Here is a 24,131-nt window from a genome sequence, read left to right as displayed (position 1 = left end):
ATTGGGGGTGTGGCCATTAGGCCCACTTGCATTTTGGGGTGTGCCTGCCTAGCAGCTGCAACCTTCCCCAAGTTATTAGGATATTTTCTATATCCAGACAAGATCTGCTTCCTTGCATTTCTGCTCATCCATTCAAGTCCTGGCAGAAAGCCTGTATAAAGCCTAGACTGGAGCACCTATAATTAAGCAGAACCGACCATAGGCAAACATCTCTGTGTAAAAGGAGCCCCTTCCCCCCAATGGAATGCTGCTGCTGGAAATCGTTGCTTTGTTATCATTGTTATTTATTTAACTTGTATACCACCCTTCATCCGTAGATCTCAGGGCGGTTCACAGCATAAAAATACAAGTTAAAAACACAAAATGCATAACAAGCTCCTCACTTCCAAAAGGCGGGAACAATAGAGTAGGGCCTGAGGAGGGCTCCAATATTCAGGCATTCACAAGGGAGCTGCTTAAAACCAAATAGGAGTGCGCCTTTAATAGTGTCTGGGGGGTGGGGTCAGTGACAGTGTCAGACCGATGTGTGGCTCGTGAGGTGCAATAGGCAATTGGCTTTGCCCTCTCTGAGCCACCATTTCATTTCTGTGTCCTGCTTGGCTGGCTTCTCAGGTTCCATGTGAAACGACAAATACAACACTGCACGTAAACGAACTGTGAAACTGAAAGTTGAAAGGACACGTGCTTTCCCCTGTCTTTTTTTGTTAACAAGGAAAATCTTTATTTAAAAAAAACACCTCACCACCCAGGCAGGAGGATTTCCCTCCAAGCCCTGCTCAGAACCTTCCAGCAGGTGGCGCTGCCTCCGCCGCCTTCCGATCACAAACTCTCCTCCCGCTTGGCTCAGCCTGCTAGGAAATGACCTAAGAGGAAACCCTCCGGTTTGCAAGCAATGGAAAGAATTCGTCTTCCAGGAGTCTCCGCCTGACACCAAAAGCGGGTGAAAAGTAAGGGAGAGCAGCAGCAGCTGGGCGATTTTTTTAAAAAAAAATTGTTGTTTTTATTTTGCTGGTGGCGGGTCGAATTCGTGCAGGATGCCAATCCTGCATTTGCATTCCATGCTTGAGTTGCTGCCTTTCCTGCTTCTGCTGCTGTTCTTCATGGCTGTGGGCTTTTTCCTGATCTACCTCCACCGACCCGAACCAGAAACCAAAAAGAATTAGGGTGAGGGTAGCGGGCTGGGCTGGGCTGGGCTGTGCGGGCTGCTGTTCCCTCGTAAAGATGCACCTCACTCCAGTCCTGAAAGTGGAGGCACAAAAAAAACAAAGCAGGTTGGTGACATTTGAAAATCTCTCTTCCTTGTTAGTTTCAGAAAGAAACGCCTGCTTCTTAACGGGCGTGGAGCATTTTCTCTCCCATTTGCCTTCCTGACTTGGGCTTTCTGAATTTTACAAGCGATCCTTCTCTGTGCAAGTTCAGATGATTATTCTTATTCTTACTCTGTTTTCCTCCAGGGAGCTCAAAGTGGCGTACATAAGTTTCCTCCCCCCCAATTTCCATTTTACTCTCACACAACCCCTATGAGATAGGTTAGGCTAAAAGGTAGTTGTGTGGCACATACAGTAGTCAAGACAACTTTGTCTTCAGCAAGTTGTGCCCAAAATATGTCTCCTTCCCGTCCCTAGGCTGGTTCACATCTTTGGCCCCTGTAAATCCTATGCAACACAGTTGGGCTGTGCATGTAACTCTTCCGCCAACTTTAGAAGGGAATGTGACCTGGCATGCCCATGCTCGCCCGTCTAATCTTGGCAATCCTTTCAGCGTATTGTCAGAACATCCCTATGACTCATAAATGATTTTTGGGCCAGCTATAGTATAAACGAGCCCATTCTGACTTATGTACGCCTTTGGAAGGGATCATGGTTCGAATCTCCTTGTCTTTTTTTTTTTTACTACATCCCATTGAAATTGCCACAACTGACAAAAATGGCAAGGCCAAACAACAACAATCTAACCCAGGCATCCCCAAACTGCGGCCCTCCAGATGTTTTGGCCTACAACTCCCATGATCCCTAGCTAACAGGACCAGTGGTCAGGGATGATGGGAATTGTAGTCCAAAACATCTGGAGGGCCGAAGTTTGGGGATGCCTGATCTAACCTGTAGTCTCTGTAATCCAGGATAACTGCCCCCCAGCTCTTTGCTAAGATATTGTCTACAAAGGTGCCTTATACTGAGTCAGATCATTATACTACCTATCCCAGCATGGTCCGTTCCAATCTTCTCCAATGTGGTGCCTTCCAGGTGTTTGGGACTACAACTCAGCCCCAGTTAGCATTGCAGTTAGCATACAGGGAAGCATGGGAGTTGTAGTCCAAATTATCTGGAGGGGATGACTTTGAGAAAGGCTGGTCTAATATATCCTAGTCCTTGCTCGCTAAGATCTTTTTTTCTTCTTCCTTTTTTTTTTGCTGGATATTTATTCCTCAGCTTTCTCACTGAACTAGGGGGCCTCGTGGCCAAATCAGCACCTACGCAAACTCAGTAGAGGATTGTGAGGTACTGATTTACTTATATTTTGACAGCAGTCCCCTTTGCACATGGTTGATGGCAAGTTATCATGCACAGAAATCATTAACCTTGAAGCACTGATAATGTTGATCTTCTGCATGTAATAACTGCCATGAACTAAGCACAGAGATGTTTGTGTGGCTGATCTGACTGGAGTATTATGGGAGTAGTCTGGAACCTAAGCATGGTTTAACAACAGTATAGAAATAGAAATTTAATAGTAGTAGTACTGTAGTAGTAGTAGTAGTAGTAGTACGGTAGTAATTGCTATCCCCCACTTGGTCTCTCATACCATGACTTCACATTTCAGGAGTACCCATTTCTCTAGCCAGGTCACAGCTAAAGTTCATTCTGACACTATACACTGGCAGCTGACTACCGGGTATCAGAAAAGAGAACAAAAGCTATAGTTCACAAAAGCAACCTTTATGTGTGAACAGTGTCACAGCGAAGCTATACTGATCCCCTTCTGTGAATTATAAAGTTGCAACATGTTCCCGGAGCCAAACGGGTGAATTTGCAGGACTAAGTCCCTTTGAAGTTATGCGAGTACGGTAAATGTACACAGGGATTTTGTTCGAGAAGTCAATTGCAGGCATATCAAAGGAACTGGCTCTGAATTACTGTACTGTATGTATGCCAAAGGGACGAATCCCTTTGTTGTTGTCGTTTAGTAGAAAAGGTGTGCCTGCACGATGCTGATAACATTACTATAGCCTTTTCATAGTATGGGGCTGCCTTTGTCCCTGGTGGTCTCTGAGCCTGAAAATGCCTTTTGCCAGATTGGGTGACTGCACCAGCTGTGTCCCTACCTTGAGGGAGGAATCTGTGCTCTGTTAACCTTCAGATTAGACTGCTGCAGTGTGATATGCATTCTGATACTTACTGCTAGATGGCTAACTGGGACCAGGGCCAGTTCTAATCACATCATGCTGGTGCTTCATTGATTAGCACAGGCTCCCGGTCCATTTACAGCTCAATTCAGAGTGTTCATTTTGACATTTAAAGTCCTTCCCAGTTTGAAGGACTGCCTGCCTCCACATGTGCCAACCCTTACTATAAGATAATACAACAGAGGCCATTATTTGGATGCCCCCCTGGCATTGAGGGTACAGCCAATGGCTACTGGGGAGAAGACCTTAGTGATGGCGCCCAGGTTATAGAAAGCTCCCTCCCAACGGAGGCAGCTGGAGGATGGATGGCGGCTAACAGATTGAGGTTGAATCCTGACAAGACAGAAGTACTGTTTTGGGGGACGGGGTGGGCGGGTGTGGAGGACTCCCTGGTCCTGAATGGGGTAACTGTGCCCCTGAAGGAGCAGGTGCGCAGCCTGGGAGTCAATTTGGACTCGCAGCTGTCTGTGGAGGCACAGGTCAATTCTGTGTCCAGGGCCGCTGTCTGCCAGCTCCATCTGGTACTCAGGCTGATGATGATGATGATGATAATACGGTAATAATAATTTATTTATACCCACCCATCTGGCTGGGTTTCCTACCTGCCCACAGACTGTCTCACCAGAGCAGTGCATGCTCTGATTATCTCCCGCTTGGACTACTGCAATGCACTCTACATGGGGCTACCTTTGAAGGTGACCCGGAAACTACAACTAATCCAGAATGCGGCAGCCAGACTGGTGACTCGGAGTGGCCGCCGAGACCATATAACACCGGTTCTGAAAGACCTACATTGGCTCCCAGTACATTTCCAAGCACAATTCAAAGTATTTAAAGTCCTAAATGGCCTTGGCCCAGTATACCTGAAGGAGCGTCTCCAACCCCATCATTCAGCCTGGACACAGTTCCTCCTCCAAGGGCCTTCTGGTGGTTCCCTCACTGCGAGATGTGAGATTACAGGGAACCTGGCAGAGTGCCTTCTGGGTAGTGGCACCCACCCTGTGGAACACCTTCTCATCAGATGTCAAGGAAATAAACAACTATCTGACTTTTAGAAGACATCTGAAGGCAGCCCTGTTTATGGAAGTTTTTAATGTCTGCTGTTTTATTGTATTTGTTGGGAGCCACCAAATAATAATAATATCCTCATATTTACCTTGTTGTTTTTCTAAGGCGAGGGAATATTTTATTTTCCCAGACTTTTTAACTTAATCTGCTTTATCTTTTTTAAGAAGTTTTTTATTTCTTCTTTTTGTTTCTACTGTTTGTATCATGTGGTGAGTGGTTTTTATTGCTTTATTATGATGATGTTGTTGCTGTTGTTTACTTTGTAAGCCACCCTGGGATTTTTTTTTAAGAGCAGGATTAAATCCTCCTCCTCCTCCTCCTCCTACTATAATATAATATAGCAGCACCAGCCAGAAAGCCCTTGATCCTATCTGTTATCAGCAGTTCAGGTTGGGTCTTGTTAGTATTGTATGGGAAACTGTATGAAAATAGGCTTGCGAGAGCCAGTGTGGTGAAGTGGTTAGAGCAGCCTTTCTCAACCTCTTGGGTCCCCAGACGTTGGACTACAACACCCATCATCCCTAGCTAGCAGAACCAGTGGTAAGGGATGGTGGGAATTGTAGCCAAACAACATCTGGGGGCCCAAAGTTGAGAAAGACTGGGTAAAATGTCGGACTAGGATCTGGGAGGCCAGGATTAAAATCTCCACTTGATCACCAAAACTTTGGGCTGGCCACTGCCTCTTAGACCAACTTACCTCCCAGAGTTATTGTGGGGATTAATTGAAGAGGGAGACAACCATGTTTGCCTTGAGCTCCTTGAAGAAAATGTGGCAGACATGTGGAATAAACAAATAACCATCAATGTACATAACTATTATTAAATTATAGAAAATATGCATAACGAATGCTTTTTAAAAGTTCTGCTCACTTGTCATATCATGTTTTGCAAGAGCAGGTATTTAGACATGCTTAATCTTGTCCCTAACACCTACTAACTAGCCAGTATGTGTTCCTCTCTACTAAAATAGTGTCCCTGATCCTGTTGTGCTTTGTGCATGGGCAATCCCCATCAGAAGGGGTGAGTGACAGATGAGCTTGAATACTTAGAGGAAGGAGGAGTTATGAGATATAACCAAGGGCTAAGAGTTGCAGAGGACTAGCCACTTGAAGTAAAGCCAAAGACCTTTGGAGTGACAGAAACTAACTGGGAACCCAGTGGGAAAGGAGCATAGTTATTTCCTCTTCTGCACTCCCACCTCCATCCTTTTGCATAGATCCCAGAGTGCTATAGCTTTTCACTGGAAGCATCCCTTGTTTTGTCACCTCAATTTTCCCCGATTGCAGTGAAAACACATGCCACAGCTGCGGAATTCTGATGAGTGAGCAATGATGTGTTTGGCCAGTTGTCTATTCAGTATTCAGGGGACGATGCGGCAGTTAAATTTGGTTTGGCAGTGAACGGGGTGGGCAGGTAAGCCTGGATTTTTCTGCGTTCCCTCCTTAAATCTCAAGTGGGTGAAATAGCAAAAAAAAAGTCCCAACACCCTTGTAGACAGAATAGAGATAATGCAGAGGGGGGAAGCAGAAGTACCATCCTCATCGGAGGAGATTTTGCTCCAACTTTTTCCTTGTTTTGAGGAATGTAGTTTGATTTCAGGAACTCTAGTGTAACTGGCAGTTCCATTTTCCTGTTCAGTGGAGAACGAGAGCGTCCGAAAAGCCATGGCTAATACCATCTCCTTCCCTTTCCGGGATAATCAGTACCTGATCGCTTCTCTCCCCACAGTTACCACTAATTCAGCTGCTCCCCTTATCTATCGCCACTGAAGGAGGGAAAGAGATGGGGGACACAGGCAAAGAAGAATATAAAATACATTCGTTCGATACAGGGATTCAGCAGCTACTCAAAACAGCCCTCAAAGGTCAGTATCTCTCCCTTTTCTCTCTCCCCCTCCCTGTTTTTCCCCCTGTCCCCCCCTCCCCATTGCCATGAATCAAGCATAATTCACTGCTAGATTTGGAGCTGCTTGGACCTATCAACATTGTGAAGGGTAGTGTGTTCTGATATGAATTGCCTATTCCTTAAAATCTTCAGGGTTAGAAAAGGTTCGGAAAGGGGAGCCAAAATGATCAAGGGGACGGTGCGACTCCCCCTATGAGGCACGTTTGGCGCATCTGGGACTTTTTAAATGAATAAGGGAGGAAAACAAGAAAAGACAAGGGAGAGTAGACTTTATAAAATTATGCATTATGTTGAGAAAGTGGGTAGAGAAGTTTTTCTCCCCCTCTCGTAACACTAGAACTCTGTACAGTATGTCCATTTAATATGATTTAAATGTTTGGGTGGATAATGTTTGCTGCTGCACACTTGACTACAGGTGAGTTCAGGTAGATTTGTAATGTAAGCTACAAAGTGCTATACAGCGGTGCCTCGACTTACGAATTTAATCCGTTCCGAAGGCACCTTCGTAGGTCGAAAAATTCGTAAGTTGAAAAACGTTATTGGAAACGCGATTTCCCATAGGAATGCATTGGAAACGGAAAAATTCGTAAGTCGAAGCAACCCTATCTAAAATTTCGTAAGTCCAAAAATCCCTGTCTAAAACCGCCACGGTTTCCTCTCGGATGTCGAGACATTCGTAAGCGCGCAGCCATTAGCTCCATTCGTAAGTCGAAAAATTTGGTTGTCGTGTCGTTCGTAAGTCGAAGTACCACTGTACTCTGATAAGGCATGTGCATGGCTGTCTCAATTCAGCCTGCAGCAGAGAAAGCAGAAGAATCAGCTGGACTGATATATGTAAGATTCTACTTTTGAGACAGCCCATCGTCCTTAGATGGCTCCTGACTTGCAGTGGTATAGAGCAGCCTTCTCCAACTTCTGTTGCTTCCCGCCACCATCCCTGACCTTTGACTATGCAAGGTGGGACTAATGGGAGCTATATTCCAACAACACCTGGAGGACACCTTTTTGCCTACCTGTGAGGTCATGGTTTCTTCCAAAGTATCCTAGGAATGTAATAGAATGAGAATGTTGAAAATACTTCATTAGCTCTTTATGGAACTACGGGTCCCAATGTTTGCTTTGTTGGGATCAGTAGCAGTTTAGGCAGTATGAAACTGGACTAAATTTGTGGGGGCAGATATGAAACAGCTCAGGCATGTCACTCACTTCTTGGCCTCAGATTTCTCCTGCCTTTAAAACGGGATAGTAGATAATTCTTCCTTCCAGGAGATTTGCGACGCAGAAAGGTTTGCAAACACCACCTTTCCTACAGGGACAGTTTGGATCCATAAATAAAATATCCAGTGAAAAAGAAGAAGGAACCCAGCGATTTCTGTACAATTTTAAACACACAGAATGATGCAAAGGTATGCTTGTTTTGAGGCAGCACTGATAGTGTTACACGTCTTCTACAGACCCCAGCAGTGTAGATCTGGAGAAGGTCGCCAACGTAATTGTGGACCAGTCCCTCAAAGACTCTGTGTTCAGCAAAGAGGCCGGGCGCATCTGCTACACCATCATCCAGGTGGGAGAATGAGCATGCCATGTTTTGGAAACTGGTACTTTTCACAGCACAGCTGTTCACCATATGCAACTATTCTGGAAATTTTATTTGCATATAAATAACATACTATTCATGTACGCTGTTTTATTTAAAAGTATTTTTAAACAATATTTTTTTATTAAAAAAAATCTAAGCCATGTATAAGAAACAAATAAACAAAAACCAAAATAAAACAATGCGATAAAAACAGAAATCCAGATATAAGGATCAAATATTACAGAGCAGTGAAAGCTTGCATGAGAAGATACATCTTTACTAGACATCTGAAGCGAATAATTGATGATGCCTCATATATGGCAGAGGGAAGGTATTCAAAAATGTTGGGGCAGCAGTAGAAATTCACGCTTTTGGGATCACCACCGAGTGATGCTTTGTAGGGTGTGCTGTCATTGGTAAAATTTCCAGATGATCTAAGTGGTCTTGCAGGGGTAGGCCAACATTGCTGCAAGTGATTTAAAAAATGCATCTCACCATCTCCTAGCCAGTTTTTGTTTAGATGTTCCTGCCCTCTCTTTTGCTTTTCTTGTTTTGTATCTCCAGCATGGTTGATACAAGGGATGAGACATGGGTGGGTGAGATCAGAGGGATGCGACATTATTGCATCATTATTGGTTTTTTGTTAAAGCAAGAACTCCAACATGAAATAAAATTTTCTATAAGTCCAGAGGGCTGGGGAACTTTCCCCAAAAACATAGTGGAGAGGTTGTGGGGAAACTTGTGCACACATTTGTGCATATATATATACATACAGTAAATCTGTTATGGATATACAAAAGGAGCCTGTAGGTTGCATAAAAGCCATTCTAGATGTGCATGCTGTTCACTTTGGCTCTACCACCAGCCATGCTTCCTTTCCTGCAGATGGAGCTTGGTTTGGCCTGCCCTGCTGAATATTTTGGGTGCCCAGCCCAGCTGTGAGAGGGCAAGAAGGTGAATCTATCCCTTCAACTCCAGACCAGACGTGGTGAGCAAAACTCCCATTAGTGACCTGTCTCAGTTTTGCCTCCCTTCTGAACTTTTTTGCACCTATAGGCTCCTGCTTCATCGTGCCAGAACTTTTTTCTGCACGGTGGTGTGTTTTGAAGCATGAGAGAGGGAAGAGAAAGAGAGAGAGATAAGCCCAGGCAGCCTGCTGCCACAGCTAAGATTGCACACAGCATCCTTCTGGCACTTCACCTCTTTGCCTTTGTCGCAGGCGGAGAGCAAACAGGTGGGCCAGAGTGTCTTTCGGCGGGGGCTCCTCAACCGACTTCAGCAGGAGTATAAAGACCGGGATGAACTGCGAGCCCGGTCGCTCCAGGCCTGGATCTGCTATGTCACTTTTATCTGTAACATCTTTGACTACCTGAGGGTAAGACCAAACTTCAGAACTGGTGTGTATTCCAGACCTGGGGTTAGTTCATGTGGTGCTCTTATAAGGAGGGAATGGGGTTGTGTTTAGGGTTTTGTTTTTGTTTTTTTCAATGCTGCCACTCAATCCTATTCCCATAAGATTGGGGGGGGGGGAAACAGCTTAAAACATTGAACCAAATTTAACGTTTATCTAAAATACTTGGGGGAAATAAAAAGGCATTTGCCTGGCACCCAAAGGATGATAAGGTGAGTGCCTGGCAACCTCTGTGGGAAGAGCGTTCCACATCTGGGGCACTCGCCTGAAACGACTGGGGCAGCCGCAGGAGGCCTTAATTCAAATGAGTGCAACTGGGTGGTCATCTGCATTTGTCACTTGTACAGAAATTCATCTTGCAGTCCAAAAAGTTCATGGCCTAGATGTTTCAGCAGAACAGCTTTTAGAAGCAGCCTGCCATGGGGGTCCCTGCAGTTTGGTTCTTCCTGTTACAATAATTTTAATAATAATAATAATTTATTATTTCTTCCCCAGCCACTCTGGGCGGCTTTCAACAGAACATAAAAAAACTGAATAAAACTTCAAACGTTTAAAACTTCCCTAAACAGGGTTGCCTTCAGATGTCTTCTAAAAGTCGGATAGTTGTTTATTTCCTTGACATCTGGTGGGATGTCAAGGTATCATGCATCTGATGCAAAAGGGCTCTAGGCTGTGCCACAGGTGCTCTTGTTTCAAGAGACTTAGCATGCACAGCTACCTTTCTGGGATTTTTAAGACACATGCACAGGGAGGGACTCTCTAACAATTCCATAATGATAGTTGACAACTGCACCCTGCCTATTTCACAGGTCAACAACATGCCAATGATGGCACTGGTGAACCCAGTTTACGATTGCCTGTTCCGACTGGCGCAGCCAGAGAGCCTGCGGAAAGAGGAAGAGGTGAGTATTCTCAGGGCACGTTGGGGGGGCAAAAGCAGGGTGCTGTCCTGTGAGAATGCACCTGGGAAAGAGGATTGGAAGGTGGTTGACTTTTAGGCCAGGGGTGGGAATCTTTTTTCAGCCTGGAGCAATGAATGCAAATTTCCCCTTTGTACAGGAGGCTGGGGCGCAGGTGGTGCTGTGGGTTAAACCACAGAGCCTAGGGCTTGCCGATCAGAAGGTTGGCGGTTCGAACCCCCGCAACGGGGCGAGCTCCCGTTGCTTGGTCCCTGCTCCTGCCAAACTAGCAGCTTGAAAGCATGTCAAGTGCAAGTAGATAAATGGTACCGCTCCGGCGGGAAGGTAAACAGCGCTTCCGTGCACTGCTCTGGTTCGCCAGAAGCAGCTTAGTCATGCTGGCCACATGACCTGGAAGCTGTACGCCGGCTCCCTTGGCCAATAACGCGAGATGAGCGCTACAACCCCAGAGTCGGTCACGACTGGACCTAATGGTCAGGGGTCCCTTTACCTTTTACCTTACAGGATGCTAGTTTCTACACACATCCACCCAGTGCTTTTTTATGGGGGCATGCAGGGGGACCCATACCCCTTTACATTTTGTGAATCTTTGTACTTTTGTCCAAAGATTTATATATATTTTTCCAATTTGAACGATAAAATGGTGATTTTCTTGAGTCAAAATGAGAGTACCCATAAAGATAATTTTTTAAAGAAAAAAAGCACTGCATCCACCCAACCATCATTTTATTTGCATGCTGCCTCTCCATAGTTAAAACCATGCTCAAGGCATCTTGCAGCATGAAAACAATAGTTAATTACAAATATAACAAAAGTAGTCATAAACAATAAATAAAACACATCAAAAGAACACAACCAAAATGCAATAAATCCCACAAAAAAACGCAGCCCAAGATTCAGTTTAGCAGCCTACTTTATTTCCCCCCCTTCTCTTCTGATTTAGCGCCAAGAAGCCAACATGAGACATTTCTGTGCAGCATACCCCCCTACCCCACCCCCTTTACCCAACCACCGATTCTTAACAGAAGCATTTTCATTTCCTTCCATTAAGGTGGACTGTCTGGTGTTGCAGCTACACCGCATTGGTGAACAGCTTGAGAAGATGAACACCCAGAGGATGGATGAGCTTTTTTCCCTCCTGCGAGACGGTTTCCTCCTGCAGGAGGGCCTTACCTCCCTTTCCCAGCTACTCTTGCTTGAGATCATTGAGTTCCGGGCCGCCGACTGGAAAATGACAGACGCGGCCCAGAAGTACTATTACAGTGAGGTCGCAGATTGAGCAGCCAGTTGCTCACCCTGGGTCATGCTGCCCAAAGCCAGAGTTTGAATTTCCACTCTGAACCTTTGCACCAGCAAACTTCACACAACAACAAAGAATAGCTGCAATTATTTTTAATACTTCCCTCCCCCACCCGAACCCTAGCACTTTTTGTATATAGAATGTATAACTTGCTCCCTCAATAGATCTTTTGCACTGGCTGAAATTGTGGAGCTGGGAGAGGACAAAAGGGTCGCATTCTGCCACTGCCTCTCCCATCGTGTTGCACTAAATAGGAACCTGTATTAATCACTGCCACAAGCTGGACTGACATTTGACACAGGGTAGTTCTCTCTGAGAAGTTTACTTGTATATGCTAATTTTAATGTATGCAGCCTTAAAACAAAAAAGGCTGTGGTTTAAAACCAGCCGGGTGATAACCTTATTTACTCCAAAAGCACACTAAGCCTAAGAATCTGTCTCCCTCTGCAGCACGTACATGTGGCAGTTGGTTATTTTATGCTCTGTTCCATAGCTGTTCTGTTTGCCCTTTGGTTGAGAAGGCAATTCTCTAATCAAAGCCCAAGCATGGCATTTCAATTTCCTGCCTTGTAAACCCATTTTGGATGCTTTCAGGAGCCTCATTTGCTCTCTGTTTACATGCAGTCACTATGAGGCACGAGGGATATCAGAAACTTTACCACTGTTCTGAAATCAAAGAAAGGTGGCTCGTTCAGGTACTAGTTCCTCTATTAACAACCTACAACAAAGACTTTCTCCTTTTTTTGTCCTACTCCTTACTTCAGTTTTGTTTTTTTTAAGGCAGATTTTTCACTTCTAGCATGCATGCAAGGGTGGAAATACTTTTGTGACCGATTAGTATTAAAAAACAGTATGCATTGTTCCTGCAAACAATGGTGCAATTTGAAAAGTGGGGGGCTGCTTTCCCTTTCCTTTGTCATAGGAAAATAATACACCTGGAAGCGACAATTCTAGGTGTATAACACCAATTTCATTGATAGGTGGTTCAGAACTGGACTGCTTTAAAATGCTTTCTGATGCAGGTAGACGACCCTTCCCTGAACACACAAAAGTAGCATGGCAGGGCAAGTCTGGAAGCCTTCTCTTTGCCATGCTAGCCTTGCAAAAGCAAGGTGGTTTTTTTGAAGAAGAACATTCAGTCATGTCACCCCCAACCGGCAGTCTGAAATGAGACAACCCCAGGAGGCCTTTCCTGGGTTGGTTGTTTCTCACTTAGCGTGGAAGTACATGCTATCAAAATCAAGGGGCCTTCATTTCCTAGAAAATATATTTAGGAATGGGAGAGGGGAAATCTTTCTCTCTGCTTATTGGCTGCATAATAACAGCCCTGTTAAATTTGCTTAGGGTTTTAGATTCTTGAAGAGGTTACGTAATACTACAACCCAGGGTCACCCAAAGAAGCTGGTGGGAGAGGCAGGACAGTCAAACGGAAGGCTTCCTTCACGCAGTACATAAATTATGGAATTCCCAACCCAAAGATGTGCCAGCTTGGGTGTATTTAAGAAGGGATTAGACTCATTTGATAAAGCTGTCATGGTTACTAGCCATGATGCCTATTTATTGCCTCTCAATACCAATTACTGAGGAATACAAGAGGGAAGAGTACCGTCACGCTCATTTGCTGCTTATGGGCTTTGCATAGGCAGCCTATCTGGACTGGATAGGATTGTGATCTGAACCAACAGGGCTCTTATTATGTACACAATGCTCTCCTGAGGTCAGGGGACAAATTCATGACTGTGGTGTGGCTTTGTCACAAGAGTATTGTAAAGATTGGTGCCCAGTTCTTGGCTCCATGTCCGCTGCTTAATAGTTTTGAAACAACATGCTAGGGTCCATACCCTGACACTTAAGCAGCACTTTCTTTTTTAACAGGATGCTTTCATGAGTATATCGATTCTTCCATAGCTGCAGGAGGATGCCCAATTGCTTTCTAACCTGCAGCCCCCAATATGCTCTTAACCTTTCTTCCCAACTGCTGGCCAGCTCAGGTGTAGCTAACAGCTAAAGGCAGTGCCTTCTCCCTGCAGCAGGTGTGAAGCCAACAGTGTTCGAAAGCCTCACTCCGCAGCAGAATTATTCCCTTGAGAACATGTAGCTAGAAACTGATTTTATAACTTTTATACAACAGCCACTTTGAACAACAGTATTGTACATTTGTTAAGATTGGTTCTCTTTGGAACTTTTAAAAATAAACATTTTACACTTCTGCATATAGTCTCTCGTTGTGATCCATCAAACAGAAAGCTGTTTAAAAGCAGAGTTATAATCACTTGCGTAGTTGCTTATGGCAAACAAGAATTGTCTCTAGGTGACAAGGCAGAGGTTTTATCAAAGTTGGTTCTTTCGCTTTCTTTTTTCTAGGTCAGAATATGTATTATGGAGTCAGGGGAGCTAGTAAAAAATAAAAGGGAGCTAACTTTTGTGAATTTATTTGCAAGGATGCTTTATTAGGTATACAGAGGCTATTCTTTGGAAATGGCTTCCTCTAAGGGCTGTTCTCTCATGTATGTTCCTTATTTGATGGCTGCAACATCAAATGATGGCTCACATAATTCAATGGGCCATCTTAGGTAAGATACTGCAAATAAAACTTTTCAGCATGTGACGAATAGGCATGTGTGAATCAAGCCAAAGGAAAGCTATTCATACAGCATATTGAAGTTAAGCATACTTTAAGTGAGATCAATTTTAACCTAGTCGTTCATTCATTCTCACATGCCAGTGTCGACTAACCAATGGCACAAAGGCACTGTAGAGAAAGACCATTCACGAGACATACAAGGAGAAGACCAGGATGTAGTTTCAATCTTTTACAGCTATTAATTTTCAGCCTGGTTCTACTTCGGCCTAGCACGCTGCTAAAAGCCACTGCTGAGGAGTACAGAATTGTAACCTCTTTTACAATCCCTCTGAAAACTGCTTTGATGCTAACTAGGTCATTCTGTGTTGTGAACAAAACCCTCCGTCTCAAAAGAGACTAGAGAAACCAAGATGCATATACACAGGGCCCTGTACTGACAAGGTCACCCGAAAATGGAATAAACAGGATTTTTAATTTCTGCAAGTCAGAAAAATGAGACATTTTATTTCGGCTAAGATTTTCTTCAGGTCGTTTCCTTTTCCAAAGAGCCAATTGAGAAACCGGATTATCGCCCTTCCAGGCTGGTGCTATGCAAAGGAAGGCATATGGGATATACAGTATTTCCTTTCCTTGTCTGTAGCAAAGTCTCAGACCTCACATGCTGCAGCTGCCATTCTCTACCACCACCGGTAGTGAGCAAAAGCTCGGTTAGATTCTGCCATCTTGTGCAACTCATGCTTTTTCTTTATGATAGGTCCTTCATTGCTGAAGGCGGCCAGAAGCTCTTCGGAAAGCTTTTCGTACATAAATGTCCGTCTGTGTTTGTTTTCCCTACATTCCCTGAGCAGCCACTTCATGGCTAAAAAGCGTCGGCGGTTGTCTGACAAAGGGGTTGGGACCTGCAAGAGGCAAAAACAAACAAACCCCATCAGAGATTAACATAACTTTACATTGAATTTATACTGCTTTTAGTCTGTATTTTGTTTTGCGAACCGCCCTGAGATCTTGTGATGAAGGGTGGTATAAAATCTAAAATAAATAGAATTTATTTTGCACAGAATTGGGAACACTTAAGTACAGGCATACCTCGGGTTACGTATGCTTCGGGTTGCGTACTCCGCAAACCTGGAAGTATTTTTTGCCGCGTGCGTGGTCTGTGCATGCGCAAAATGGACACTCGGGTTGCGTACTTTTCGTGGTGCGAATGGCCCCCCGGAACAGATTGAGTACGTAACCTGAGGTACCACTGGACTTGCAAAACTTTTGGATATTTTTAGACAACTACTTCAGCGGGAAAATCAAGGTTGCCAAGTTGGTGAGCAAAAGTTGCAAAACAAGAAATGGTTGGAAGGCGCTCAGTGGGGCTGGCCTACCTAAGGCATTTTGCTGCCTAAGGCAGTGCAGCAAAAGGTTCCCTCCCCACAAAATCAAATTATATAGTACCCCAGGCCAACCAAGTTATTGTGGCACTTGAGGCAGAAAATCCTGCAAGTACCTTTCCTGCTCCTAGTGTTAATAAATAAAATAAATCAAACTAAAACCTGATATTCTCAAGAAGTTTCAAGTTCACATATGGGCAGGATATTATAGGCCACTGGCGATCACGTAATACAAGTTTCAAAGCAATTCAAAAGAAAAAAATACCAAGGGGCTAATTATGCTATAGAATGTTACTATTAAAATCAATGAAACCAGCGCAAGTAGTAAAGTTTATCTTGTTTGACTGCCAACTGCAGCAAAGCAAAGTCCGAAACTGAAGCTACATAGGTGGAAGTTGAAGTCCCTGGAACTGTGAACTGCTATGGATCCTTAATGATAGCAATGGTTCTACTTTGGGGGAAAGATAATCCAACAAGCTTTAGATTAGGCATGAGGAACCTTTTTGCCCTCCAGATGTTGCTGAACTACAACTTGATAGGAGTTGTAGTTGAGCAACATATAGAGGCCGAAGGTTCCTCTCACCTACACTAGATCATCATATCACCAGTTTTAATTTCTTGCTTACCTGGTAGTTTTTGCCTCCTTTCTGGACAGTCACCAGCCCAATGACAGGCTGGCAGTTACTCAGTGCCTGGTGGAAGATAGTGTATGGATTGCACTCAATGTTTTCTTTTTCCTTCTCTTCTGCTTTATGGTACTTCTCAAGCTGCTTCCTCTTGATTGCTTCTAAAGTCTTAATTGAGGGGGGGAAACACTTAAAAATAAGGCCTAATACCCTTGCATGTGGTACCCAGGCCCTTGAGGGCTTTTTCAGTCAAGAGTTCAATTTATAAACAAATAAAATTCCTTCTTGACTACTGGAAATCTGGCCCAGACACTCTCAAGCCTCAGAGCCACTAGCAGACATTTTCTACAATTTTTTAAAAAAGTTATAACTAACCCAAGGGCCCTTAAAGAAAGCTGAAAGTTCCTGGTCTAGACTGAATTTAAGGCTGAAAGACAAATTTCACAATAATTGCAGACCTACAGCACTTCCCCTTTCCATAAGGAGTGACAGAAGTTACATATAATCTGTGATACTGCAAGATTTGTCATTCTGTTTGCAAGGCCTCTTAACAGGAGGGAGAGCTGTGGAAATACAAAAAATGAGAACAAGGATGAAAGGACTAAGGAAGGGACTATATATGGCCTTTAAAATGGGAAGTCTTTGCCACATTGACATTAATGTGGTAGTGGAGTGGGGGGAAAGTAGCAGAAACCTGAGAAGTTAACTTACCTTATTTATGATGTTCCGGGACAAAAATTTATCTCCTCCCTTCATCATCATGCTAGTGAATTTGCTGTAACGAGAAAACAAATGGCATTCCTGGCATCAGCACCACAGCATAAGATCCCTACAATGAAAATCTGCCATTATACTGATCAACCATTCCAACATTTACGGAGTTTTTGGGGAAGAGTATCAGTTTCTCAGGCACTCCTGAGAAACTGATACACTTCCTCAGGAATGCCTGACGTGCTCTGGTCCATGGGATCACGAGTCAGACACGATTAAACAACAACAACATCAGTTTCTCAATATATGCCTCCGATCCACCTGGCACATTCCTAGAAAGGAAGATCAATAGATGGGTGGCAGTTTGCTGCTTCTGCCACTGAGTGCTGTTGCACAACATCCTTACTTTTACATCACAACAGGGCATCGTGAAGCCTATGTGGCTGCTGATGGGTGGCAGCAGGACCCAATTCAGAAACAGATAGTGGCATCTGGAATGTGTGGTTCTTCAACCCAGCACCTCTATGTTTCTGCTTCCCCACAGTGCCCTCTGGTAAAGGTGCCAAGTGTTTCTTCCCCACATGGTGGTACTTGGTGATGAAAGCAAACCACTACAAACAGCCTATAGCCCTAACTGGCAAAGAAAGTAAGAACCGTCAAAGTCAGAACACAGTTCAGACCTAGCATCCTGTGTCCAACAGCAGTCAGCAGGAGTATTCCAGACTGGTCTATTTTATAATAAATCACTACCCATTAAGCCCCATTACTTTAGGACATTTTGATAACAATGCTGTACTCCCTGGTTATTTCAACTACCCCATATACTTTGGCCAACTACATTACTCTATGAAATCAGATTTCTTTGTTAAGTGATAGACATAGGCAAAAGGACTAGATTCAGTCAAGTATGGCAGCATTCAGACCTGATTAATGGATCATAGAATACAGAGCTGGTGACATTGGAAGGGGTGGCTTTTATAGGTCTGACTTTTTTGAGTTCCCGTTTGACTTTTTCTTCATCTGATATTTGTTCTGGAGGTTTATGATACACTTCTTTGTTCACTTCTGGTTCAAGGTAAACGGGACTGTATCGGCTCCATCTGACCTGAGTCAGCCTACAAAGGATATGAAAAGCAGAAAAAGAATGTTACACAAATATTTTCAATCTGAAGAAGTGAAACTATTCTGCATGCAAATCCCTTTCCTATATCTAATTCTGTAACCCGAACCCATTGGGCTTAGACACACCTGCTTCTACATAGGATCAGACAGTTCAGTTTCATATTCATGGTCAGGATAGCTACCGGTAGAATGTAGTTACAAGGAGCTTTTTTCAACCCATTCTATGGATGTTTTGACAGATTATACTCCATGTCACAATGCTAGTATGGAGTAAGAGGAAGACAGTTCTCATTGGTATATTTCATACTGATCTGACATATCTTAAGTGAGTATTACACTAAGGAAATTATACAGTTGTTGTTGTTGTTTGGTGGCATCTTGGGCTAAGCAGAATTCTAGGCACTGACAAAATGAGAAATTTCCTTCCAATTCTACAATTCTATGATTTAGGTTTGTGCTAGTCAGTCTTGTTGGCTTGCATAATGTGCCCCAGATACTCCAGTCCAAAAGACCCTGCAGTGCCCCCCATATCCCAGCATCTATCACATTAGTATGCAGATGTGGATAACATACAAAATTATTCCCTTTCTTTCCTAAAGAGGGACATGGCAGGTCCACTACAAACAACTCTTCTGATAGCAAGTCACATACACATGCAAAATGAAAATACAAAAGTCAACTTTGGGAGGGCTGTTTTCACAATGAAAACTCAGCAGTATCGTGAATTAACAGTTCAGAGCTATATAAAAAACAAGACCTAAATATATTTAATAATAATAATAATAATAATAATAATAATAATATACCACCCTATACCTGGAAGTCTCAGGCCGGTTCACAGAAAAGATCAACATAAAAAACACAATATATCTATAATCAAAATAAAAACAACCCAATAACACCCCCCTTCAAAAAAGCCACATTTTAAAAGGACATAGGATGTCAATACATGCACTTATTCTCTTGATTTCTATAAGCTTTTCTTTCAAATGAGATTTCTTGTTCTCATAGGAGGCGTGGACCATAAACACTGGTTTACTTTTAACGGGCATGTTATCTGCCGTTCTGCTGTGCCGCTCCGTATTGAACTTTATTCTCTTAACTAGGGATATTTGCTAAGACAGATATCCATAGCTGCCAAGTTCTCCCTTTTTTTAAGGGATTTTCCCTTATGCTGAATAGGCTTCCTCGCGAGAAAAGGGAAAACTTGGCAGCTATGGATATCCCCCCCAATACTGCGACTCATTGGAGGCGCAGCAAGGATAACCCAGGATGCTCTAGGGAGCCAAATTGGGGTGCGAGCTCAGTTCTCAGATACGAGCATCTGCATTCCACAAGATCGATCCAAACCCTCCCAGCCGCTCTCCCGGAGCCTCTCCCACCCCGTCGTCCCCCGTTGCTCTTACCCGGGCAACCAGACCTTCCAGGAGCCGCACAGCCGCTGCCTCGCTGCCCCGAGCTTCTCCACCATGGACGCAGCCATTTTGCTTATCTCCTCAGGACCCCACCCAGGGCTGTCCAAAGCTACTGCCTGAAAAAAATTGTCGCTTTGCTTTCTTGCAGTTGCGCGCCTGGCAGGCTTCTTGCATAGCAGCTTTTTGCAAGAGAAAGACAGGCAGGATGTTATTTCCTTAACGTTGCGCAAGCTTTATTCGGTTTTTCTTCAGGCGGCGTAAACAGGTTGCCCCTGGCCCGCGCAAAGGCCCAGAAACTGATCTGGCTATATAGTTCACTGTGCAAAACCAATGCCGACCCCGCTAAATTCAACGTATCGCTAAAGAAACGAAGACTGTGTGTAGGCGGTGCGGCAGGCGTGAGAAAGAGGAATTTTGTGCTCCAGTGCATTGATGGGCTGTCATAAAAGGCTGCATCTTGTTGCAGAATATTGCAGTCTGCAGAGCAATGGAAATTCTTTATACTGTATTTTAAATAAAGAGTTCTTGACACGGAGATTTTTTGCGGGGGCGATGTTCCCACACATTTTTAAAACAAACCTCTTTTGTGGCAGTGACCCGAAAAGTTGGAACGGGGAGGAAATAGCAACAAGGGCCATGATGGTTTTTTTTTTTTTTTTGAACAATAGCAATGATTTATTAAGTTGACGGGTGTTTTTAAATCGAGCCGATCTCCTGCTCAGTGAAATAACAACGAGAGCCTGAGCATTAGCCCTTGCATGAGGAGGTGGAGGCGCTGATCCGATCCTTTCCTTCCCCCGCAGGGGCCGGGCCCGGCCGGGCTGTGGCGTCGCCTGAGCGCGGGGCGGAGTCTCCAGGCCGGCCGGCAACATGGCGGAGGCGGAAGGGGAAAGCCTGGAGTCCTGGCTGAGTGAGTAACCCGCGTCCTCTCCCCTTCCGCCGAGCAAGGGGGGTGAGGTGGGGCGGGGGGACGGCGGTAGCATGGCCGGGGCTGGGAAAGCAAGCCGTGGGGAGCAGGAGACAGCCCCACCCGGAGCCCCGGGCTGTGGGGAATGGTGGGGTGTGAGGGATGCTTGCATCTCCGTAGAGGCAATGACACCCCAAAGGGAAGGTCTGGAGGTAGATGGGGAGAAGGAAAAGGGGGGATCGTGGTGGGGCAGAGATGTAGGGTTTTTTTGGGGGGGACACTTGAGGCAGAGGATGTAGGGCTAAAGCCAGAAGGGCCAGACGCAAAGGGCGTCTTCTTTGCCCCTAATTATAGGAGAGAGCAAATGGGATGGTGCAGCTTTTCTTGACATATTGGCCCGGCCAACATTTCGTTTTCTACACAGTTATTAGAGGTCAAAGAAGCCCCTGCTGATCATGGCTGTGTTGGTCCGACCTACCTGTGGCTGTCACCTGCCTTCTGTCCAAGCCTGTGCCTCTTACCTTTTTGCTCATCCAGTCTGTCCTGGCTATAGCTTTGTGCCCAGTGCTTCCAATTCCCGCTGCCCGGTTTATGCCAGGAGCGGGAAACCTGTGGGCCTCCAGATGTTGTTGGGCACCCAGTTCCCATCAGCAGCCTCAAGCAGCATAGCTAAGAGTGAAGGATGTTGGGGCCCGTAGATCAGCAATATCTGAATGGCCATAGATTCCCCTGCCGCTCTTTTGTGCCCATAGAATAGCTTATGAGGAGAGATTCTCTTGACCTCATAGTATTGGGCATTTAATGAACCTCCCTTTGATTCAGGGAGTGGAAATCCATATGTTGCTCTCTGCTTTCCTTACTCCACCAGGTTCCATTTAAGGTGACTCTACTTCTCTGTTGTCTGTGTCTGTCTGTGCATCGCTTTATACAGTGTACCTGTTGTTGATATTATTAGACAGCTTTGTCGCTTTTGAGAAGACCATACAGATTCCTCATGCCTGTTCAACCTTGCCTCTGCCTTTGCAAGGCTTCTTTATAAAGTTGGTACTCCGTTTTTAGGAATAACCCAAGCAGTATACTGCTGGCTATGAACCTGGTAGGGCCTGGTTCAAATTTTACCTCAGCCATGAACTTAGCTAGGTGTCTTTAGGCAAGCCATTATCTCTCAGACTTATTATATTGTCTATACATATGGGAATAACAGCACTTGACTACCTTAAAGGGCTGTTGCAAGAATGACTCAGATGTTTGCGATACTCAATGAAAATTGGAAACGCACTCTATTCATTAGCAATGTTCCCTCCCTCGACATTTGTGGGAGCCCAGTCTATGGCTGTATCACTTCTATCTACTGGTAATACTTCTTCTCCACCCTAACGTTAAAATATTTCATAACTGGTAATTAGCTATACAGTAATAGCCATTTCCTGAGTGTAAATGGGACACTTAATGTATTCCTTTTGTAGCATCCAGGGTATGTTGTAATGTGCTCTGGTTACAAGTTTTGTCAGCTAGGTGTCTTTTTATTAATTTATTACTTTTATAGCCCACCTTCCTTTCAAGAAGCTCAGGGCTGCGTGATACGTGATTTTCCTCTCCTCTTTTTTTTCTTACAGCAACCTGTAGGGTAGGACAGGCTGAGAGATAATGACTGACCAAAGGATACTCAGTGAATTTCAGCAGCCCCTGCACCACACTAGCACCTGAAAACTATGCTATATATTTCTTCAGTAGCACCTTAAAGACCAACTAAGACCAACCAGAACTATATATTTCTGTCTGTAAAGGTCCTTTACTGTATAAGGCTATCTCCCACTTCCTAAAATAGTTATTGCAGTACATTGCTGTTATTGTCAATTTCCATTGTTTCTGAACGTGCCCAGGTTATTCTCCCCACCCCACCCCTAATTTAGGGGTTTTTTTTAAGGGCGGGGAATTGCCATTTACTGAAAGAAATGTAGCTACAACCTCCTTTGTACCTGTTCTTTCCATCCACTCAGCTGATGCTTCTTGCAGCTGTGCCTGTCTCGGCCTGAACTCTTCCATCTTACTCACTTCCTGGTCATTTCCTCCTTTCAAATTCTACAGATCCTAAGCTCCCCCAGGGGAAAAAATGCACCAAAGAAAGTTATCCCCCCCAGCTTGTTTCTGCATGGAGTTGGGTGCTAGGTCTTGTGTTTTGACCCCTGCGCTATATCCAATATGGATCCGGGGGGGGGGGACCATGTGCACTTGAATGAGCAGTGCACTCAGACTGAGATATCTAAGCAGAAACCCAGAACTGCAATTGCAGTGGACACAGACAGCCTGAAGTCTAGCCCTATTAACCAGTGATTCATTTCTTTTTTCTTTTTTCTTTTTTAAAGAAAGGTTGTGAAATGTGTGCATTCTTCTAAGTAACTGCTTCCTTAGCTATAAAAACCAGTTCTTTTTTCCCTTCTCTCATTTCTCTGCTTGTTTCCATTTCCATTCTCTCTCTCTAAGTAGACTGTATTCTGACATATTCTTCAGTCTGTACCAAAACTACAGTATTCCTCAGTTAATGTTTTATGTTACATCATGGAATACATTATAAAGATGGTGGAAGGAAACAAATGTTTCTCAAGTTAAAAGACATAAGAACATTCCTGCAGGATTAGTCCTGCACAAGGACTTCTGCTAATGCAATGGGGGAAAGGCTCTTGTTCCACTGCAGCACAGCAGCCCTTTCATACTTTGCTTCAAGGTTGGCTGTTACAGGTGACCTCTTCAATGCTCCTTTGTTAAAGTGATCTTGCTGTGCTGGACAGGGCATAGAACAGGGATGGGGAACATGGTTTCTTCCAGAAGTTATAGAATCATGGACTTGGAAGGGAACACTAGGGTCATCCAGTCCAACCCCCTGCAATGCAGGGATCTTTTGTCATTGGACTCTACTTCCCAGCATCAGCCCCAACTTGCATGGCCAAAGGTCAGGGATGATGGAAGTTGGAGTCAAATAACACATGGAGGGCCACACATCCCCCGCACCTCCGTCACAGGAGGGGCACGGCAGAAGTGCAGTGCCATTTGCTGGATCATAATCTGGTAAACAAGAACCCAAGTCTCGAGTTTCAAAGAACTCCTCTTCAGAATAATTCTTTGCAGGTCAAAAGTGGATATTCTGCTTTTTACCAATAGAAGTGGGACAATTTAAGATAAAAAATGAACTGTATTGCCATTTATCTTTTTACCTTTAAGGGTATCAATCTCACTGGGTGACCTCAGTCTCGCCTAACCTCCCTCGCAGGGTTGTTGTGAGGATAAAATAGAAAACAGGGAGCACTGAACCATGTGTGCCACCCTGAGCTCTTTGGAGGGACGGATAAAAATGAGATACAGTATATTGTAAATACAGTCATTGAATCACAGGGGTCATTCTGTGGAAGAGGCTGGGAAATCAATATGTTCAGTAACCCTGTTTGAACTACTTCTTATAGACTGATAGCCTAGGGGTGGAAAGCCATTTATTCAGCACAATGGGGACCACACTGAGCTGGACCTCTGTCAATGCTTTCCTGATTTTATTTATATGGTATAGCATGAATATGCTAAGATACCGGGCTGTGCCCTAGTGAGCAGGTAGCTATTCCTTTTTGAAACTTATTGTGAAAGACCTAGTGTATTCCTGGTGTTACAGATATTCTTGAGGCTGAGGACTTTATTTGTATTGTAAATACTTTCCTGCTACTGAATACATTTGTGGCACATTCAGTATTTACTGAATCACTTTCCTGCTATGAAAACAATTCTGCCCAATGTAATAAAATGATGTTTATGTAT

General features: G+C 44.3%; 3 protein-coding genes across 15 annotated transcripts in view; 2 read left to right on the top strand and 1 right to left on the bottom strand.

The window, feature by feature from the left end:
- Positions 1-817: 817 nt before the first annotated feature.
- MIF4GD (MIF4G domain containing) lies at positions 818-13,799 on the top strand. 5 transcript variants are annotated; one of them, XM_035104446.3, is made up of 6 exons: positions 824-947; positions 6,200-6,335; positions 7,831-7,940; positions 9,175-9,330; positions 10,176-10,268; positions 11,338-13,799. In XM_035104446.3, the coding sequence occupies exons 2-6, from the start codon at positions 6,254-6,256 to the stop codon at positions 11,563-11,565; spliced, it is 669 nt and encodes a 222-aa protein (XP_034960337.3). In that variant the 5' UTR covers positions 824-947; positions 6,200-6,253; the 3' UTR covers positions 11,566-13,799. The 5 variants fall into 5 exon arrangements, with proteins under 5 accessions (XP_034960339.3, XP_034960337.3, XP_034960338.3 ...); XM_035104447.3 differs by having other exon boundaries at positions 854-1,271; XM_088661544.1 differs by lacking the exon at positions 824-947 and adding an exon at positions 5,781-5,884.
- An 855-nt stretch (positions 13,800-14,654) lies between these two features.
- On the bottom strand, positions 14,655-19,514 carry MRPS7 (mitochondrial ribosomal protein S7). Its single transcript, XM_035104445.3, has 5 exons — positions 19,415-19,514; positions 17,810-18,001; positions 16,887-16,950; positions 16,176-16,343; positions 14,655-15,069 (listed from the first exon to the last, which is right to left on the bottom strand). Exons 1-5 carry the CDS (start codon positions 19,489-19,491, stop codon positions 14,848-14,850), a joined length of 723 nt encoding a protein of 240 aa, XP_034960336.2. The 5' UTR covers positions 19,492-19,514; the 3' UTR covers positions 14,655-14,847.
- Positions 19,515-20,079: 565 nt separating this feature from the next.
- The window catches only part of GGA3 (golgi associated, gamma adaptin ear containing, ARF binding protein 3), a 32,952-nt gene continuing 28,900 nt past the window's right edge, over positions 20,080-24,131 (top strand). For 2 of the 9 annotated variants that reach the window (XM_035104438.3, XM_035104436.3), the window contains exon 1: positions 20,080-20,333. In XM_035104438.3, the coding sequence (XP_034960329.1) occupies positions 20,294-20,333 (40 nt within the window). In that variant the 5' untranslated portion in view covers positions 20,080-20,293. Of the gene's footprint in view, positions 20,334-21,152; positions 21,211-24,131 lie in introns of those variants that run through there. The other 7 variants (XM_088661541.1, XM_088661542.1, XM_035104439.3 and 4 more) reach the window with 6 other exon arrangements.

Source organism: Zootoca vivipara, chromosome 2 (assembly GCF_965207765.1).
Source record: "Zootoca vivipara chromosome 2, rZooViv2.hap1.1, whole genome shotgun sequence".
Taxonomy (NCBI): Eukaryota; Metazoa; Chordata; class Lepidosauria; order Squamata; family Lacertidae; genus Zootoca; species Zootoca vivipara.
The sequence above is the reverse complement of the archived record's forward strand: the minus strand, read 5'-3'. Positions and strand labels throughout refer to the sequence as shown.